The sequence below is a fragment of the Anticarsia gemmatalis genome, chromosome 8 (genome assembly GCF_050436995.1).
Source record: "Anticarsia gemmatalis isolate Benzon Research Colony breed Stoneville strain chromosome 8, ilAntGemm2 primary, whole genome shotgun sequence".
In the NCBI taxonomy this organism is placed as follows: Eukaryota; Metazoa; Arthropoda; class Insecta; order Lepidoptera; family Erebidae; genus Anticarsia; species Anticarsia gemmatalis.
In genome coordinates, this window is record NC_134752.1 from 10,357,397 (window position 1) to 10,378,220 (window position 20,824).

At 35.8% G+C, this 20,824-nt stretch overlaps 1 protein-coding gene across 5 annotated transcripts in view; it reads left to right on the plus strand.

Moving 5' to 3' along the window:
* The window catches only part of ckn (CRK like proto-oncogene, adaptor protein), a 272,066-nt gene that overhangs the window by 135,913 nt on the left and 115,329 nt on the right, over nt 1-20,824 (plus strand). For 2 of the 5 annotated variants that reach the window (XM_076117698.1, XM_076117699.1), the window contains exon 2: nt 18,120-18,685. The exons of the other annotated variants lie outside the window; for them this stretch is intronic. In XM_076117698.1, the coding sequence (XP_075973813.1) occupies nt 18,145-18,685 (541 nt within the window). In that variant the 5' untranslated portion in view covers nt 18,120-18,144. The remainder of the gene's footprint in view (nt 1-18,119; nt 18,686-20,824) is intronic. 5 annotated transcript variants of the gene reach the window in all.

Consider the following 20,824-nt stretch of genomic DNA (forward strand, 5'->3'; position numbering starts at 1 on the left):
ACATGTGACGGAATAGACCTCAGATGTCGACAGACAAAAAACAGACTTCGTTCCGCACATGTGCTATACCGAAATTCAGGCCAAAGTCTCACATAACAACCGAATGTACCTTAATGGAGGGGAACTTTTAAAGAGTTCCAATGGTAAACAAACAAAATTGACACCTACACAGCGACAGAGCGGTATTAAAACAAAAGGGGAACAAAATTTAATTAAAGACTGAATAACATGGTTAATGTTATTACCGTACGCATCTGCCGTAAATGATGAATGCGTTCGTCGAGAAAATAAAAAAAGTACAAAAAGAAACCTGCGCGAGGGCGGCACGTGGGCAGGCAGATGTGCAAGCGCATCCCGAGGCTGATCCGTGATATATACAATTCTTTATCTGACAATCTCGCTGAGTTTGCTTGCAGCTGAGATTTAAGATCCATTATTTTGCAGTTAAAGTTCTTAAGAGACCCGATCTTATCTGACAAAAGCCATATGGCCACATTATTTAACGAAGAATATGTATGTATTATTGAAACGGGGAAAAAATGGTAGCCATTGATCAATACTGTTGAATAAGGCTAAGTACAGAAGCAACATGCAGTAATGGGAGTCTATGTTCCAAAGAGGTCAAGTCCGGCTAGAAGGACCGAGTTTTTCCGGCGATTATGATCGCCTGTATCTCGCGGACGGTCGTCGCCTTATAGGGCAGGTTGCGCTCGCGCCAACTTGGTACTGACAACTGTGGGATAGTCGACATCAGTATCTAAGATAACTATCTACTCTCTAGGTGTTTTCATAATTTCTCTATCCTTATTCGAGACGCGGCTATTGAGAATATCGACTGTGACCGCCAGACGAAGATAGCCTTTGATATTATAGCCCAAGATTGGAAAGCTCATGACTCTTGCAGTCAAGTTCATATTTGTACATCAATGTGTGCTTCGATATTATGTTTTGCTTAAAGTAGGCAATCAAGATTTTGCTTGTCCTTTGTAAAGAAGTACCAATCAGCTACGCACAATGGTAAAGTAAAACAAAAAGAAACTTTAAAAACAAAAGTTTCCATAGACGAGTCCAATATTTTTGTTGGCCATAATAACACGTTTCTTTAAAACGAACACGACTAAAGCAATAAAGTTTAACAATTTTACGCATCAGTGGAACATAGCAACGAGCTCAAACATAGTTTGTAAGTAGTAAAATGTAATACAATACTCCATTCGTTACCGTATTGCCTGTAACTTGGCACGGCAAACACATTGTACAGCTTAAACACTTCTTAAGTAAAACGTATCGGGTAAACTCTACTCAGAATAATCGTTGACAACGTCATATGAATATTAAAACAAAGTGAATGCGTGTGAACGTGAAATATTGCAGATGCCGTCTGTCTTGAGACGAACATATTTTAGCTTAGACGAGTACATTGCTCTATAAACAAGGCTACGTAATTACGTTACTTGAATAAATTATTCTGAAAAAAATGTGGAATATTTCGCACGTGATACTTAAATGTAGAGTTTGATGAAGAATAATGGTTAAATGATTATATGAATTAAAATGACATAATATCAAATTAAATAAATGTGAATATATTATCGGATAATTGAGGCACCAAGTAAAAAATAAATTGAATTTGCGAGTATCGGAACTGACACAACACAAAAAAACGATCTGAAACGAGCAGCACGAAACAAACAAGGGAAAAGAAAGAATAACAGAGCTACCGTAACAGGCTGAATGCATTTGTTTAATCAAAGCAACAGATGAAGATGTAATCCTTCAATAGCGGGCACGTACTGCGCCACCTGCCCGACAGCTGTACGAATTTACATCCGACGGTGAAAAATTACACCCCGAGCTTACACCCTACAAATAAGCAGATGTTATAAAGCCCGTTTCGTGCAAAGCGCACACATAATTTGGGAATTTCACTACAATTAACCACCCGAGTGAAATTTAGGCTGAAGCACGGAAACACGTTTTAATAATTGCAATAATCGACGGAGTTCGATTGATCGCACTATCTGCGTTGATTTAGAAAGTGCAGAAAGTTGATACGAATAAATAAAAAATAGTAACTCACAGTCACTTAGGTTACCAGTGATTTTGAAATACTATTATTGTAAATAAAAAAACATGTTTAATCTTACATTGCAAGTTACCAATATGAAAAAGCCACAACTGGATTAAATAAAATAAATGTTGATCCGATGCAGGCCTCTGACAGCTTTGTGCCTCCTTTGCAGTGTATAACAAAATTTCCTTTTCAACTCAATTTACTTGAAGAATCTTGACGAATTCATTTATAAGATTAATTCCTTGTAACGCATCTAAGGAGGAGACCTCTTAACAGAAAGTGCCAAAGACGAGCCGTGTCTAATATAATTAATCTCGGCCCACCTTTAATCCTCCATTTCGGGCTTGATGATATTGAAGCAGACTTACTGCCGGGTTAACAAAACCTCGCTTATACACCCAAACTGAGCTCGCCCAAATTGTCTCTCACTTTCAATGAAACTATTTTGCCTAAGAATGCAAGTTACTCGTAACACACATTAAGTCATCTAATCGTTGTATCTCCGCAGTAAAAGTGGTATCACATCTCCGTCCTGCCGTCTGGAAAGGAAATTGAGCTGAAAATAAATCGCCCTTACAACGAACTTATACTAAAATAGTCGAACATTCGACGGCTTCCATTTCTCTGCCACCATTACCATATCCTGTGCAGCGATGTATTGGGCTGAGTGCGCGTGCCCATAACACTAAGTCTTCAATATTTTTATATCACTTTTATATGCTAGGCAACGTGTCTCGGTTTAAACCTCTTTAAAAATACAAATAAACGTCGAGACCCAAACAATTTTAGTATCTCAGCTATTTGTATTTGCCATTAAAAATGTTTACTCACCTACTAAATCGAGTTTCGATGCTTAAAGAATATGATCAACTTTGTTGAGTGCTCCTAAAATTTGCAGCAGAATCCAATAACGAATGAAAGCTGGAAACGTTTTAATGGAGTTTGAAGTTGCTATTACGTCTTGTACTTAAAGTATTGTGTAATAACGGTTAATTATAGTACGAAAGGTAATTTACTTGACGCCAAAGCATTACAATATTGCTATTATATACAGTGACTTGGACATTGTGGGTTGACGAGGGGCGGTCTCGGTGACATTACATCGTTAATCACTCTCATTCTTCGTAAAGAAAATTTTGATTTTCAATTTGAATGGCTCATAGTGATTACCAAATCCAACACGTGTTGATAAATGACGTCGGTTAATTAAAATTTCTGATACTTTTGAAGTAGATTCTTTTATGACTGATGAATGCATTAGTTCAGGAGTAAAAGTACTTTATGAAAAGAAAGTGAACAGTGGTTATATTTAGGGCATCTTTTTCAGTAGTTTTATTTAGGGTGTGCTTTCATACGTACGAAATTTTTCAAGACTATATTTTCGTGTACTTTAAAAGCGAAGTGTCTAAATTTATTCACAGTTTCATTAACATCTTGTAGCCAAGTATCATTACTTTTCACATTAAGTTATTTTTTTGTTATGTCGATCTAGTTGTATGGTTCCAATCTGCCTAAATGGTAAAGGTCCGGATGTGAGTATTTTTTAATCGCCACTTTCCCACAGGGTTGTACTTTTTATCATCCTGTTTTGTATAGAATTTTGTTTCTGATTGGATACTCGTCACAGATGTTGCTTTTTTTAATTTCCTCTATTTGTGTTGTGACGGTCTGGGGTGCTTTTTGTGTTTCCTTGTCACTTGTGTTTATTGTATACTTAATTTAGTGCAAACAGTTGTTTGTCTAAATATTAGTGTTGGTTTAGGACAAAGAGACATATTGCACATTTATTATTTTCAATCGTAATGCAGTCAAATTGGACCTGGGACTTCATTTATCTGTTACTCCATGATGCATGTTTTATGATTCAGGTTAATGTATTGGCGTATCATTATTAAACAAACTGTCATTCCCATATGTGCCAGATTACATACCAAATGACACACTGCATTGCAACTTTACGAAGGAATGAAATAAGTCATAGCTTTTAACATAATCCATTATACAAAACTATCATACGGTGTGTGTTTTCTTTTTCATCTTTTAATACATACACATCTGAATGGGGAACATAAAAACAGTTTCTTTTCGTGAAACAAGACACCGTTACATGTGCGTCGTACTTTTTGTTTTACATTACGGCTGCCAAATGCTATGTTATTTTTTATCGCATCAAATTCAATGACTTCATTAAGATTCTTAGTACTATTACTTCATCATCAGTCATTGTTTTCGAGTGTCTGATATAAATAATTTTGATAAGATTATACTGCAATCTAATTCGCGTTTCCTGTTGACAATAAACATACAAATGCAACTAAAACTATATTGTGAATAAAGCGTGTGTCCTAAATGTTAGTTTCACCGACAATATGAAAGCTGAAACCTGCAATCTCTTCAATAGCACATTTTAGATACAAATCCCGAGTAGCTGTGATCACAAAGCGTCATCTCTCAGCTCCTACACCTGACGGGATGAGTGTAAATTGCAGGTGGCTCACTCTGATTAATGTACTGGCAGTGTGCCAAGCCTGCCTTGCAACAAGTCTGCCTCGTCTGCGCGGTTTTTTACTTGGAAACGATCGTGTATTATGTAAACAAACTGCATTGGGATTTGAAATCTGAACGCCGGCTTTTCGACAAATACAAGACGAGAAATCTCATTGGTTTGTTCTCGGAACAATCTATTTTTTGTCGCTCGTTTCTATGTTGCACTTGATGTGTAATCAAAGCTACGATTGCCGAGCAAACTATTTTTATGAATGAGCGAACGAGAATGAAAAAGCATTATTGTTGCCAACAGCAATACTGAATATTTGTTCCTCGTTTTATTGGACTGAAACCTTCTTCTGTATTAACCGCGCCATATGGAACAACATTCTTACCATTGTACCAAAAATAAATATAATCACGAAATAGCTTTCTTTCCAAACAACCAGACACTAATAGTACACTTGTTCCATCATTCAGACATTTTATCTCTACGCCAAATCCGAAGACATTTCTTGTGATCAAATTCAAGATAAAAAGCTTGTCCATTTGCATAGCACCTAAATTACAAAGAGAGATGAGGTGTTTGATGGCTGATTATTATCTGTGCCACGAATTCTTTATTCGTTTGGATAACATTCTCTTTATTTTAACTCTATGTGGCGTTAATGCGATAATGCTGTTTTTACGTGCCATTTGTTTTTGTTTATGCTTTCATAAATGACACTGTTTCTTTTCTTTGACGTTTCGAAGCAAACGAGTAAAATAAAGAAATTTACACCATCAAATTACGCAAGAATTTGTAATTTCGAAGTGGCATTAAAATATTAAAACACAAGTACCGTACAAAGTGTATGTAATGAATGTCATTGGATGTTCTTTACCCTTTTATTTTGGTTCAACATGACATGTTCTGAAGTTGTTTTGCTTCTCAAAATTTATTTTTTCGTTTTTGTTAAGGTGTACTTAAGCGTGTAAATTCTTTGCGGTCAGTCACGTTGCGATGAACAAAAGTGCATCTGTTGTGTGGAGAACTTCGACCTATTTAACTCGTGGTACTGGCGTGTCTCGATTAGTCAAGGTGTCCATTCCTGGCGATATGATACCACAGACACTTGGTGTAATCTCTGAGCCATATTCGGCTACAATTAGCTGTCATTTTGTACTCCTTTGTGCACGATGTGTTGTAATTCGTTTCTTTGTAATCTGAATTTTATTTATGGACTTGTTTGATATATATTTTTTCTTTAAATATAAATAGACACATTTATCACGGATTCTCACCGTTGATTATCTTATCTGAACCTTGTTAAAACTATAAATCCCTATTGTCACAAACAAACAAAAAACTTAAAAATAATCGATTAATGTCCCACAAGTTTTTTTATTGGAACTTCGAAAGGCAGAGACAAGATCTGAGAACGATTTGTCAATAGTAAAATAATAAATCATTGGGCACTCGTCGAATTTAAATGAGCGTCGATTAAACCGCTTCACCTGTACGATATTTATCTCAAAATATGTAAATACCTTCCACTGTATGAAGGCTTGCTATTAAATAATCTATCGTGCTTGTATTGAGAACTGTAGCGGGACTTTAAATCGTATGTGTTGATACTTTGTAATCTTTATGCGAATGTTATCTTGACATGATTGATGTTTGAAAAACTTGATGCACCTAATTGTAAAGTTGAATAACATGAAAACACATCATGCATGTTACCTGTATCTTAAAATGTCACCTACATCCTACAGACATTTTCCGTTTCATGTTCAAAAAGCGAGCCTCTCCTCTTATTTGGTGTTCAAAACTAAACAAAATGTGGAATAATTTGGTGTATAAGATTACTGGAAGCTCAGATGAAACCCAAAAGTATAACCCAGGGTTTCTGAGGTACATTTAGCGATAGTTAATCTGTTCAATAGCGTTTAAGCTCATATAAAAATGACAGTTTGAATAGATAAACTACCGCTAAATGTGCTTCAGAAACCGAACATAAGTGTATTTACCTAATTCCTTCTATAAGAATAATTTAAGATTAATAAAATCATCTCAGTCAAAACTATTGAACTCCCGTCAAAGATCTAAAGTCTTTGTTCGATCCTTGACCTCTCAAGATCCTCGTTCGAGACCGTCATAAAAACTAATTAAACTGTTCCAAACAAAGGATACGATACCAGAACATATTATTATAGACTTATCAGTTGAACAAAGGGCCCATGTGTCTAAGAAAGCCGTTTTAATGACTCCATAAGCTTTACGAAGCGTAAACAATGACAATGTAAAGGTAAAAACGTATATAGATTACGTTACGCCTTTTAAAGTTACGACATCAGTGCATTAGACAAGTGATACTTTTGTTATCTTTGAACAAGTTACAGTGCAATTAAACGTTAAAATAAACGGAATAAAAATGTAAAACAATGTTTAATTAGTTGAATCAAAGAGTAAAAGGGTTAGACAATCTAATTTTTGAAAATGGAATCTCTTTTTTACAAAAGAATGACGTTTTCTTTTTAAATTAAAACAATTTTATTTATAAAAAGAATTCAGTTGTTTTTTTTAACGTTCATAAATTACCTCAAAGCGAACCTCTTTTGTTTGTCAACAAGCTAGCGCGGGTTAAACATGTCAGCGTCAACAATTTATTTTCCCAGTTGCATGAATAGACAATTTATTTCCACGATAGTGTCACCTAACCGATAATCATCGTATTTCCTATCACTGGCCCGCGGTAACCGATACCTCTATCTGTCATCTAAAATGATTTTGGTTTGTTCAATTTTAGTCAGCCATGCATTTGTCATCTGTTCGAATTCCTTTCGAATTTACATGTTCACACAAAGTTTCAATCGCATCTATCTTTTTATCGATAGAGAGTTCATTCTTGGTTTGAATATTTATTGATTTTGATAAGAATAATAGGAGAAATGTATGCATTTTACGCAGACTATGAGAGTCTATTCTCTCTATGTTAAGCTTGCATCAAATAATATGTAACTGGTGTCACGTCTCACATAGAACATTTCAAATTAAAATATGAAATATACATATTGAGATTTGAGACTCATAAACCTAATTAATATAAATATTTAAGTACCAATAATGATTGAGTCAGCTTCATAACTTGCTAAAAAGCGTATGAATTTAATGGTAAAATCTTGTTGAACACTTAAATAATGTTTATATAATACAACCGTATAACTAATACCGGGCATTACTCTAAAATACCATAACTTAGTTACAGACTTCTTAAACGACTTCATAATTCATATTGTAAATATAAACGTTGTTCGCAGTAATGAGTTTCCGATCGTTTGCATATTCAAACATATGATTATTAATTTGAACCTATAATAAATATTATCTTTTAGAAATTGGATGAGTGTACACTGTACAATAGGAGCGGAGGTTACCACGGCTGACAGGCCAATCCATCATACTATGTTGTACTATGAATACAGTTAACCACCTCCGGTCCAATCAGGGTTTTTATTCGATGTCAACGGCCGCTCAATAACGAGACAACCGCGTCGTAAACACATACAATCAAAGCAAATAAAAATTATATTAATCACTATCTTGTACAATGGAACTTGTGAAGCGAAAATGTTGTTACTTTTTATTCACGGGCCGAACTCGTTCGTTTTTGCATGATACGCAATTACCACTAACGACTCTAATACGAGTTCAATACGTTTTCGCCATGTCTCTATTCAGCTCGACCGAACGCATTTTAACGGTATAAGAATTCAGCTTTCTAATGCGAGCTTTGTCGTGAGGCTTCGCATTCGATTCTATATTCGATGTGTTTATCTGATTTATCGATACAATAATTATGAGCATGTCATGACGCTTCAGATGTTTCGAAACTGCATAATCATCTGCGAGCCGAAGTTCGTGGAAATACAAATCGATAATGTCTCGACCGTTTATGGTCGGTGTTCCGTTACGTATTGATGATCGGTGTAGCGTCACAGCGTCACCGCGACACCGCGCTAACAACTGTTAACGAGCGCCGCATGTATGTACGTGTGGTGTGAACACATCACGGAAATTCGCGCTGCCGTGTTATTATGACGTCCACGTTAAATTCCTCGTAACAAGCTTAAAATACTACCGCCGACGCAAATATATCTTCGTGTTTTTATAAGAGGTCCTTTCGCGACCTCACGTATTGCCTCTCCCCAAAAAAAGTACAATACATTCACAAAGAACATGAGAATGTTTAAATAACTGTCAGAGCTATCGTACTTTTGTCAGGGGAAATCTCGTTAAAAATTGAGAGGAATGCACAAAAACTGGCTTTCATTTAAACAGCTGTCCGCTAAAAAGATAAAATAAAGGCCCTCGCAACGTCCGTGCACTCGAAATGCAAACGAGACGACGGAGATTGGCAAAATTCAGCAGCGGCGTGTGCCACCACCGACGCGACGTTTACAATCTGCTCCTCGCTCCGATCTGTATTCTGAAAACGAACTTAAACACTTTTGACAATATCAATATCCTTTTCAATTTAGTTGGTCATTATGTCATCGTACAATAAATTCGGTAGAAGCGGGCGGCTATCAATCTCGTTAGCTTCAGCAACCTGTATCTACGTCAATGTCAATGGCTCGACAAGGTGAGGTCGTTTACTATCCATTGACGAATGATTTGCAATTTCGTCGACGGTTCCTACATTTTGTCGAGTGTTTATAGCGGGCCGGGTAACGATGGCCTTACTCGTGGCCTGGGGTAATTTAGGACTATCAGTTGGCCCCGCTTTCACTACTGATGAATGACCCGGCCCTCGCGTCCCTTCACACTTCATGACGTGCTATTGAGCGGCACAAATCGCTTCCCTTTCATCGCTCTCGCTGTCTTGTTTACTCGAAATTACATTTTAAAACCCTCTTGTTAAAGTGTCAACAGTGGTGGCGTCCGAGGAGATTTGCGAGCCAAACTCACATTACTCGTGGGTAATATCAATTTCGCAACCAGCAATTGGTCTGTCAGTTGCGAATTATCAATGCAACAATTACGCTCTCGATGTTGATCTGTTATTACCATACGTCTGGTATCCGATGGCCGCGGGACACGGCAGATTAATCGATTGGATAGTCACTTTCTCTCGTCCGGGTCAGGTATTGTTGGGGCTAATGTGACTGCCGCCGCTCGCTGGTCACCCTGCGAAAGTGCTTGTTATTTAGTGTTACCAGCTCGTGGATTTCACCGAGATACTTGATCAGGAAACGTAATACCTCCTATTTACGTCGTCCAATTAAATTTTATACTGTCAATGCTGCTAGTGAAATCTGGTAGCAAATATGTATCAAGAAGGCTAATACTTAGTGTTTAACATTTGTGATTTTAGCGAGCAAATACTAAGTGTAAAGCAAACATTTCTGTTGGTTTAATCAATTATTATGGAGCTTATTTTATCGGTTTGCGCTCGACGCTGATGTAATACAAACTTGATTTGTAAGTATTCGAACAGGTGTTGATAAATACTTTAGTAATTACAATTATTATACACGTATAACATTGGCAGGTGTTACTGTTTATTTGCATGCCATTACACTTCGTTAGATTAAGTAATCTTTCTTCTAACAAAAAATGGGTTCGGAGATCAATCTTCGTCTCAATTCGGAACAAAAACCGTTCTTCGTGAGACAGCCGAAGAGACGTATTGCCTCTGTTTTATTACATTTCAAACAGAGAAGACTTGATATCTTAAAGAAAGGTAATCTTTCTTCATCAGTCGTGTTTTGTTTAATTACAACTATTTTCCTGTAATTAGTGCCAGTAATTAGAAGGAAAATAGTTAACTCTTCAACAATGCTCTCTCCTGTTTAATTAGTACTATCAATTCAAAACTATTCTACTGTAATCTAGATAGAAAAAATACTTGTAAAAGTAGAATTTCTTACTTAGCAGATGTTTCTCTTGTTACAATTTTCTCAGAAGCTTTGTGTAATATTCTTAACTAGAGTAGTTTATATTTTATATATTTTCTTTATGCAAGAGATGTAAAAGACATTTCTCCCACCTTTTCTTTTGTAGACAACTTCATCCCAAACAATATAGTAAGTCGTATTCATCTTTGCCACCTTCGGCTTCCCGCTATTTCCAAAACAGGGGTTACTTATTCATTCTATATTCTATTGTATCCGGTCCCTGTTTATTGAAATACCCTCAGGCTTCGATCAAAAACAGACAAGTTATTGCTGAAACGCGTGCCAACGTTATATCTCTCGATGTAATTGTATTACGTAAAGATAGCGAACGGTTGCCGATTCATTCATTACAATGAGACTTTATCGAAGTGAATACATGGTATTTACATTTCGTACCAATCGTTGCGGGTATCAAGTAGGTTAAAAGCTGTAATAAGGTACACAGATATTTAAGTAGGGCTCAAGAAAGTATGGTAGTTTCGACCTTGAGAGACTTTTCTTAAATTTGTTTATAATTTTACTCGCTTTACTTTTTAAAGAAAGGAATCTTCTGGATATAATTCGACTAGAACGATAAGGAAAAGGTCAACTCTAAATTTAGTCTTCGACATCAAAGCGGCTTACAAAGAAATGTAGTTCAATTGAAATGCCTAAACCCGTTTTCTTACAAATTCCTTTGTGTGTACCGACAAGTAGATAACTTAGCAAATGGACGTTATAATTACAATTAATAATGTTCTAGCAGCAATAAATTAATACTTGTCAACACTGTTCTTTGTACCTTTGATATAATTAAAGTACGTTTAGTATCAGTTATGCCTACACCTACATATTCTAAGAGTTGCCCTTAATAGGCCACTGAAGGTCATTGACCAATGATAATTGAATCGTCGACTGTTTGATGTCAAATAGTGGGTAGTAAAACCTTTTTTACTTTTCCTCCTTTTACCCCTCTGTGGGATGAAAAGAGTTTTCCTGTTTCATTTGACAAAAAATTGGGATGGAAATGTTTAATGAATTTTCTTTATTTATACTTTTCTATTTTTATGTAAATGAGTGGCTGTATAAACAATTGGTTAGAATTAATCCGTGGGTCTAAAATTTACCCTATTACTTTTTATTTTTACTTATCAGGAAGTAAGTAGAGCAATTGTTTTTAGACATTTTGCTTAGCGAAAAATTGCATAAAATTACACTACCTAAAATGCAAATGTTTTTTTTTGTTCTGGAGTCTATAGCAATACTTATTGATAAATTTATGCCAGTATTCATTTTAACAGATGATTGATCTCTTCCTTACTCTTCAATATTCGTATATTTATATTATACTCGCCGTACGTTGAACAAATTAGCATTGCTAATTGTCGCTGAGTCGGCCATTGCAAGCCATCGGCTTAAGCTTTCTAGCGCTAGTCGATAATATTTGCCGGTTTAGTAACTATATTTACTGAAGTATGTTTTAAATACGAAGAGAAAGGTATTTAGGATACAACTTCTGTAAAGAAAAATACAGTACTAAATGTACCTTTTTTGTATGTTTGGAAATCACTTGTTGAAGTGTAATACTTTATGAGTGGGTAATATTGTTCTCTTAACTGTTGTATTTAATTATACCTTACGCAACTATCGGCTTCCGACTTCATAAAAAAATAGAAACTTCGGCTTCTAAAAATCTTGTATACTGTAGAAAAAATGCCTTCAATTTTAAACTCTACTATATTTTAAAACAGATGCTAAATTACCTAAAATCCGTAAATGAAGTGGATCGTCAAGAACAATTTAACAGTGAAACAGAATTAAATTACGAAAAATTACATTTAAGCAATGAAAACCACAAGAGACGTGTTTTTAATTCATTATTACGTGTTGTCACCATATAAAGAGGTTATTACCCAACTTGCATGCATCATAACAACCGTGTTCTTGTATGTATGTATGTTTGTCTGTGTGTCGTAATCGCATGTATCCCTATTACCCACCGCCTTTTATGAAGACATCATTAAGCTACAATTTTCACTTATAAGGATAGTTTTTAAAGGAAATTGTCGGAATGAATTAAAATTGACACGTTTGATGTCGGTATGTCTTCTTCTTATATTTTGTTTGTGTTTAAATCTTTCTTATTTGTCATATTTGATTACTTAAGTACTCTTTTAGTATATGGAATTGAAGCATAAACGTGTTTTATCTTTAACATACCGATCTCCAACCAAGATGTGTACCATCATAATTACTGAACCAACATTAGGACACAATATTCATTGATACATCGTACAATAATAACCATATTGTTATTAATTGAATTATAATTATTTCATTCAACCTATACGAACAATGCACTCGAATAAGTAAATAACAGATTAGTATGACCCGTTTTACTACGTTTATAATAACATATTTATATTTTCTAGTTCACAACTTAGTTTGTTGATGTAATTCTAACAATTCTCTAGTACGTAAGTGAAAAAAACAATAACGATACCTTCGACCGTTCTTTTATTTCTCATGAACGTAAACAAAGCCACTAGATATTTATTAATTTACAAATAAACTCCCAAGTTAACTCCTAAATAATTTATCTTCCGGTGTTACATTACGTTGAATAATTAAAACATAATTTTCGTAAACTCTTGGGAATTCCGATGCCGGTATAAAATCCCTTTTGATAAGGATCTTGGGCGTCCTCTTATCGTGACCTGAAGGAACTAGATACCATTTTCAAGGTTGAATACACCCTTATCGTGTAAAGATATCGTTTACATTGTATACTACATGATATATAATATTTATTTCGAGTAGGTACTTAGTATCTTTTGTTCATGATAAGCGTTGATTTTTTGGTGAAAGCAACCTTTGTCGGTGAAAGAAACTAGCGATCTTTGTCTGATTAGCTTTAGTAGTTTTGTCATAAAATTGTTATAGGGAAACAAAGTTACTCTTGTATCATCAAGACAATAATAGATTCAGTTTTGAAAACGGCGAAATTTCAATTGTTTTACTACTTAGCTGAAATTTGGCTCCGGGATATAAGTTACTGCCAATATTATCTAAACCACAATGTTAAAGCCATGATAGACTACTTTCGCATTTATAATATTAGTTTAGAAGTTTGAATAAATCGATATACTTCAAGCATATTCCCCTAGGCACTCAGTTGACTCAATCTATCAAACAGATCGGTATAGTTTAAGTTCCGATGCGAGGCAGCCTAACTTCACCAATTGACAATCTTGAGTGACAATTGTGTTCACTTGTACGGACTGATTGCTTCGGATTGCAATTTGCATCGAACATGTTCGAAGTTTCCTACTAATTGTCAATACCAATATTAGCTGTAAGTTATTGAAACTAAGAAGCTTTTAGTTAGACATTAGACATTGTCTTTTTGATCTTCGAAACCATTGGTCCGATTTTGAATCTTATTTTACTATAACAATCACTCACAGAATATTAAATTAGATTAGATACTTAATAAATATTAAATTAAATACGGAACTACAGTCTTCTGGTCACAACTTTTAAGTCATAGTATGTACTCAGCTGATACGTAGGTATACATACTACTTAAACTATTCCTAAAGAAAGCGTCTATTTTAGTTCGAATCGCAGACAGATCCATTACATTACGTAAACACAATTAAAACATTACAAAACATCGTACAGAAGTACATAATCAATGAGTTCTGTAATCGACGGTTTCCGGCCAAACTCTTTGTTTAAAACCTCCTCAAGATAAGTGAACTTAAGTGGCACTTTTACTAACTATTTTAAGCAACCGTATTCAAGTGTTTTTCATACAAAAACTCACAAAAAGGCTACTCGAAATGTTCAAATATATTTCTTGACTTTTTCGTGTCCAAATAACGCGATTTCGCGAAGTTTTGTAAAGGTTTTTCAAGTATTTGTGCGAATTTCAATAAGGTTAAATGTTTTATCACGATTTCTGTATTTGTATTGACACTTAGTTTACAGTTGACTGAACTAGACTTTGCTTAATGTCAACGACTCTTGAAATAACATTAAATGCTAGATTTTATGTCTCTCGTAAATATTGATGTAGGTAAATGTTTATCGAATATACAGTTTTGGTAGCGGTCTTGATTTTTTGTGAGAGCTTGAGATAGATTACTCTTTTTATTCGACTGCGTGATGCAAAGGAGAGTTATGTATTTATCAGCCTTGACAAAATTTTCACCACACTTTAGTTTTACATGTTTCTACTACTCGTCACTTCGTCCTAAGACTTTTGTTACACATAAAGTGCTTAGGGTTTGAAACGCAAGCTTGAAGCTTATCTTATATCTTAGCCTTAAGTTAGTTTTCTTAATACATTCCACAGATCTCAATGATAAAATCTATCTGTCCATTCCGGTAGTTGAACAAGTGTAACAATGTAAAGTTTACCAAATATATCCAGCTACAATTTGCAACGGCTGACAAAACTAAAGGTTACTGGGCTGCTCGTAATACTATCTACTTGTTACCAATTAGTTCTTATTAGGACTATAATGGCATTTGCAACTTCGCAATGGTGTCAAACTTTGTTCATTGCACAGACAAGCCTTGCTAAAGTATATTATAGTTTGAAGGGCTTATAGCCAGTTGCGCTTAACATTAGGTTAAACGTAAAGCAGAAATGTAATCAAGCAGTGGGCTAAGCAACCTTTGGCGGGGACATTTCATAGATGGGTAACCGCTTAGTGGTACTTTAGCTGAGCATCATAAGTATATGATAAAATGCTCTCTATTTATTGGCATCACGGGGTGATCAATTTCAATACAAAACTAGTGTTTATATCTGAGTGTGTGATCTTAACTGAACCTATAATATGATTGGAGGAAAGAATCTCGAAAATACTTACTCGATAATTTCGAGTTTTTACAACATGAAACTAAAACATGTTTTTGCTTCAAGTAATAGTTTTATGACCGGCCATTATAATTGAGTAACAACAGTAATACCATATTCAATTATCGGGGAACCGCAATCAAGTGAGGAGAAAGTTTCACTAACCGTTAGGTATTACACCGATACCTTTTATATAACATCTTTTAAATTATTTACTTCGATCGTAGGATTGATTTTCAAGAATATTCACAAAAAAACAAATCTTGGTGTGGGAACGACTTCTAAGTAGCTTTATCAGAATAAAAAAATCTGAAACTTCGACTAGATTCGTCCGGGACTTAAACCTGGTACACTCGAAAATTAACCGTCAGGTATTCGAACCCTTAATATAATTTGGAACTCTTAATACTCTTTAATGTTTGCTATCGTCTGGCCTTCGAAACATATTCTATGTAAATCTTATCAGCGCCTCTAGCGGGCGTCGTAAAAACTGTATTGGCAGTACATTTTAAATGTCAAACTTTTGATACTCGATGGTTCCTATTGTAGAAAATCTCTTCTCAAACTGACTACTCCTTTAGTATCCTATAGAATCCTGTTCATACCGAACACTAACCATCTAAAGTTCAAAATGAGTTAATATTTTTTGCTCATTCCATATCGATTACTTCATTCATGACGCGCCTCCAATTGTTCATCACAATAACACTGTATTATCTCATAAACGAAACAGTTTCAATAAAGAATGGTTGTTTAAAAAACTGGTATTATTCAGTTAAAACGTGATAAATTACACTCGTAATGGAGGCGTGATGCAATCTTTTAATTTTTAACTGTTACTCTTATTATGATAAATGTACAGGTTCGTGATCATTTGAATTGGTTATTGCAATCAGTACTTTGCTCTTGGGGTTAATGAACTTTATGACAAATGTCTAATGCTTGAATTACAAAATCTTGTCTGACTTGTTAAAATTGTACTAAATGTAAGTACATGGTTTCTGAAGAATACGAAAAAGAACCAAAACACGTAGAAGTCCGATTAGAATCAGGACCCGAATTACTACTTCGAATCCTCACTAAAAATAATTCAATAAATAAAATAAATATCCTTTAAAATGTTTAAAATATCACGCTTAAAATCCATGTGCCAATATCTTAAAAGTAAATATTTGTCCAATATTAACCCATATTCCGTGACGCGTGACAATCAACATCATTATTTCGAAGCTCTCTCTCAATGACAAAGTCGTTTTCAAATGGAAAAGAGACACCAGCATCGTTAAGAATTCATTAATGAGACTTAATTGACATCACTTCATTCACCCCGCTGATTGCCTTGTTGTGACGAGTAATTGGTTGCAAGGCTGCCTCTATATCTTCTACTTATATAATCGACAATAATACTTTAATAAAAGGATCTTATCTACAGATAGATAAAAAGTCCTTTACCGCAATTATGTAACGAGTTATTGATTCAAAACGTACAAGCTCCGCCTCGGGTGTGTGGCCAACTAGCAAAATGATTATAATTGTTCATCGTTTAAATTTAATTCTTGTATCGCGTGTGTACCAGTCATCAACTCATTCATAGCATAATTTAATTTTATAATGTTTTAACCATTCATCGAAAATTATCATTCAATTTTGTCATAAATCTCCTGACTGAATTTGGGACGTGAACTAAACAGGGCTTAATAGACATCAATGTCCTAGCAGGAAATGTTTCCTAATTCGATAATTGTTCGAATTCCGTCTCACTAATCGGATAGTTTCCGAGGACGGGGACAGTAGGCACGTCGAGTGGTCGAGTGCAATTGTACGTAATTATGTGTCGGTCATTAGCCACTTGAATTGGCGGTCGAGCGCTACTTGCACTGTGTTTATCACTTGAAAACTTCACAGACTGTTTACAATTCTATAGTCGAGACTAAACATACATGTTTGGTTAATATGAAACGAGTATTTTTATAAAGCTTTTGATTTCGTTTTGAGGATGAAGGTCGAACGTTTTATTTGATGTAGACAATATAAAAGAGAACTTTTGTGTAAACCACAGCAGTTTATTAAAATAAACCAAGCGTAAATTGTAATGCGTGAACAACAAAAAGGTCGAAAAGTATTAGCTCTGAATTGTTTTCTTCGAAAAAATGAGGTTGGCTCAAATGAGCGGTGTAACGTTTCGTGATCATATCCATAGATCCGCGTTTTCTTCGGCGTCGGGGATGGTAAACAAATTTTATGTGCATGTAACGGGCTACCTCACAAGTCGCACAAGTCACGGAATTTTGTTCTACTGCCGCCTTACACGCACTTAACACTATGTCACTCTACTATACTGCGACACTTACGTAATTCCAAACTAAGGAACAAGACTTGGATTGAAACTGGAAACTTTGCGTGACATTAAAATTTATCTTCCTACCTAATATCCTGCGTGTTAAACTAAACTGTTAAGGAAACTTTTCCGTGTTATTATGTTAATATAAATGTTAAACAATGTAGGTAGCGTTTGTTGTTAACATGTGATCCCTAATGAATTCATAGCTCATGTATCTGATATATTTAGATGTGATCATTAACATATTCGTGACGAGTCGCTTACACGATGCCTGATTGTGTTACTGACACCTCACTAGCCTCGCCGTGTCGCTTGAGTGTGCTGTACCTATTTGCTCCACAAACACAGAAACTGGTTGGAAACCGTCGTGCAAGCCAAGATTATCTCATTCTGGCTTCCGAATTTCAATTTGACCGTTTCTTCGTCAGGTCACTAATTGGACATCAGCTTAAAATGACGATTGACAGAGCCGGACGACCGCCGGCGCCCAGGCGTGCCTCTTCCACTTACAGAAGTTATGATGAACTCGGAGTCATAGATAGAGCTAAACCTTTGAAGTATAGGCACGGAGGAATAGAAGACCTCACAGGAATAGAACAGATCAGGACATACAGAACATACGACCAACAAGATATGGATGACATAACGGTCATTAGTTCGGAGGAAGTGCCCAAACCCAAAAGGAAAACTATGGAGGGTTTAGCGAATGGATTCAGGAGAACATTTTCTGTAAGGAGTCGAAGAGAAGAACCAGAAGGGATTCCAATGGAAACGTTTAATGTGACTTGTGAAGAAAATTTCGCGACTGTGCGAGGTGCGCCATTTGGTAGGCGTAGGTCTTTGTCGAGAGATAGGGGATCATCCCTGATGGCTAGGAGTTCGTCTGAAGGTGACGTGAGGATGGTCCCTCCCCGCGCACCGCCCGCGGCCCCCGCGCCGCGCCTGCACCGCTGCCTGCGAGCCCTCGGCGGCAGTTGGAAGAATCTATTACTATGTGAGTTGAAGATATGTGGTTTCACTGCTTACCTCATTAATTGTGTACAGTACGTTGCACTGGGCGGGCGTGCGCGAGGATTAACCGCTAAGAAGCACACACCACTGTAATTAACATCATCTATTAACCGTGTCTAAAAACGTAACCAATGCGTAAACATAACTCTTAACCTTTATAAATCCGGTTCCTTCTCTCATTATTCTGTTATTTAAATGGTAGTTAACCGTTTACTGCTCGCCTTGTCTGAGTTAATTATTGGTGCGACGGGTACAAATGACCACTAGGAGCTTAGTTACTTTGAACCTGTGATTAACCGCACAGCTTAACCGAATTAAACGCTTTCTTTTATGTAAATTAACCGATTGTTTGTACTACTAAGTAGGATAGCAATTAATCTGGGATTAGGTGGCCATATTTTATTGAGGAATGATACCGCTTAATTAAGTTTGACATAATAGCGGAATAATGATATCGATGGTTAATTAAAGTTTATTGTGATTTATCGGCACGGTGGTGCGGCGGCGCCTCGCCGTCACTAATTGACGATAAATTATTCAATATTCCAAAGAACAAATTACCGAATTAATCTTCCCGTCTCTAAACATATCGGTGAAATTGAATTTTTGCTTATTAACATAATTTCTCTTAATAGGATTCACCGAAGTGAGCGAGCGCCCTGATTGTTGATATACTGCCTTCCTACGTACACTCTGTACTTCAAAGTACTTGTGTAATGTAATATGTTTTGAGTAATCAGTTTATCAAATCCCCAAAGTTTAGGTCTGTATTTCCTTTAGCCTTGACGTTTCTTGTTCGTACGCCAATGTTTACTTAATTTTATCGCCGAACGTTTAACTTACAAAGTGTTGCTTGTATTGGTTTCTATGTAGGTGGTAATATGAATGTATTTTAAAACCTAATTATAAGTGTGCCAGCCTTGACTTTAACTTAATACAAACATTTATAGGTATATTATCACACGAATGTACCAATATCCTGTCCATATTTCGTATTAAAATCGAGGTTTTACGCCCCCTTACTTCGCCTACGGTTAGTGTAGGCTGCGTGTGTGATACCAAATGGTATAATAAAGCTTCTATATGGAAAAATATGAATATATCACCTAGTATAGTGGCTTAAATAGTCACTTTTATCTTTTAAATTGCCATTTCGTCTATGAGATTATGGTTTGTATTCGTATTTCTGCTTATACGGAAAGTTGTATAAATAAAGAAGTGTGTCAAATGAGTAGCTATTCAAGTCACTACGACTAATGTTCGCTTTTCCTGATGAAATCCAACAAAGTGGGACGGAAAAACAAGTAAAATGGGGGAAAAAATAATCCTTACACAACATGTATTAATGAAAACATAGCTTTGAGCATGTGTGTCGTTGTTATCTTGTTCGCGTCAACCCCACACTGCGAGTGGTCTCATTAAGAAAATTGCCTTTTTAATTTTCCGTTACGCTGGCCTTACGGGCCCTTGTCGAACAATACCGCGGTTAAGTGCTAGCGAGTAGATGCTCTAGTTTTGCAGGAACATACCGGAACATGTTGGACGTAATGAATATTTATTACAAAGTAAAACGTTGATATGGGGAAATATTAGAGCTGTTTTCTTTCACGCGATTGTTAAAAATATTGGGTACTGGATTTAAATCGCCTGAGGATTTCTTTTGTAGTTTTTTATACCACGACGGTGGCAAACAGGCATGCGGCCCGCCTGATGGTAAGCGGTTACCGCAGCCTATGGACGCCTGCAACACCAGGGGCATCACGTGCGCGTTGCCGACCCTTCAAAAACCTATTTACCCCCTTCTTGAAGAACCCCATACTGTAGTTCCCAGGGAAAACCTCGTAGTTGTCTCTGTCGCACTGTAAATAAATTGTATTGCAGAAATTCCACTCTGCAAACATAATAAATTACAACTAAAGAAGTTATAATTGACGTAATTAAAGTAACAAAAAACCAGACGAAAAAGATTCGATAGTTTTCTTCACAAACATGTCGAACCTATTTCTTTCGCCTAAACATCTATCAGCGACCACATAAATACGGATTACACAAGGCCTAGACAAACACGAACATCAGCGCATATAAACATCAACATATAATAAAATAGTAACAATGAAGTGTT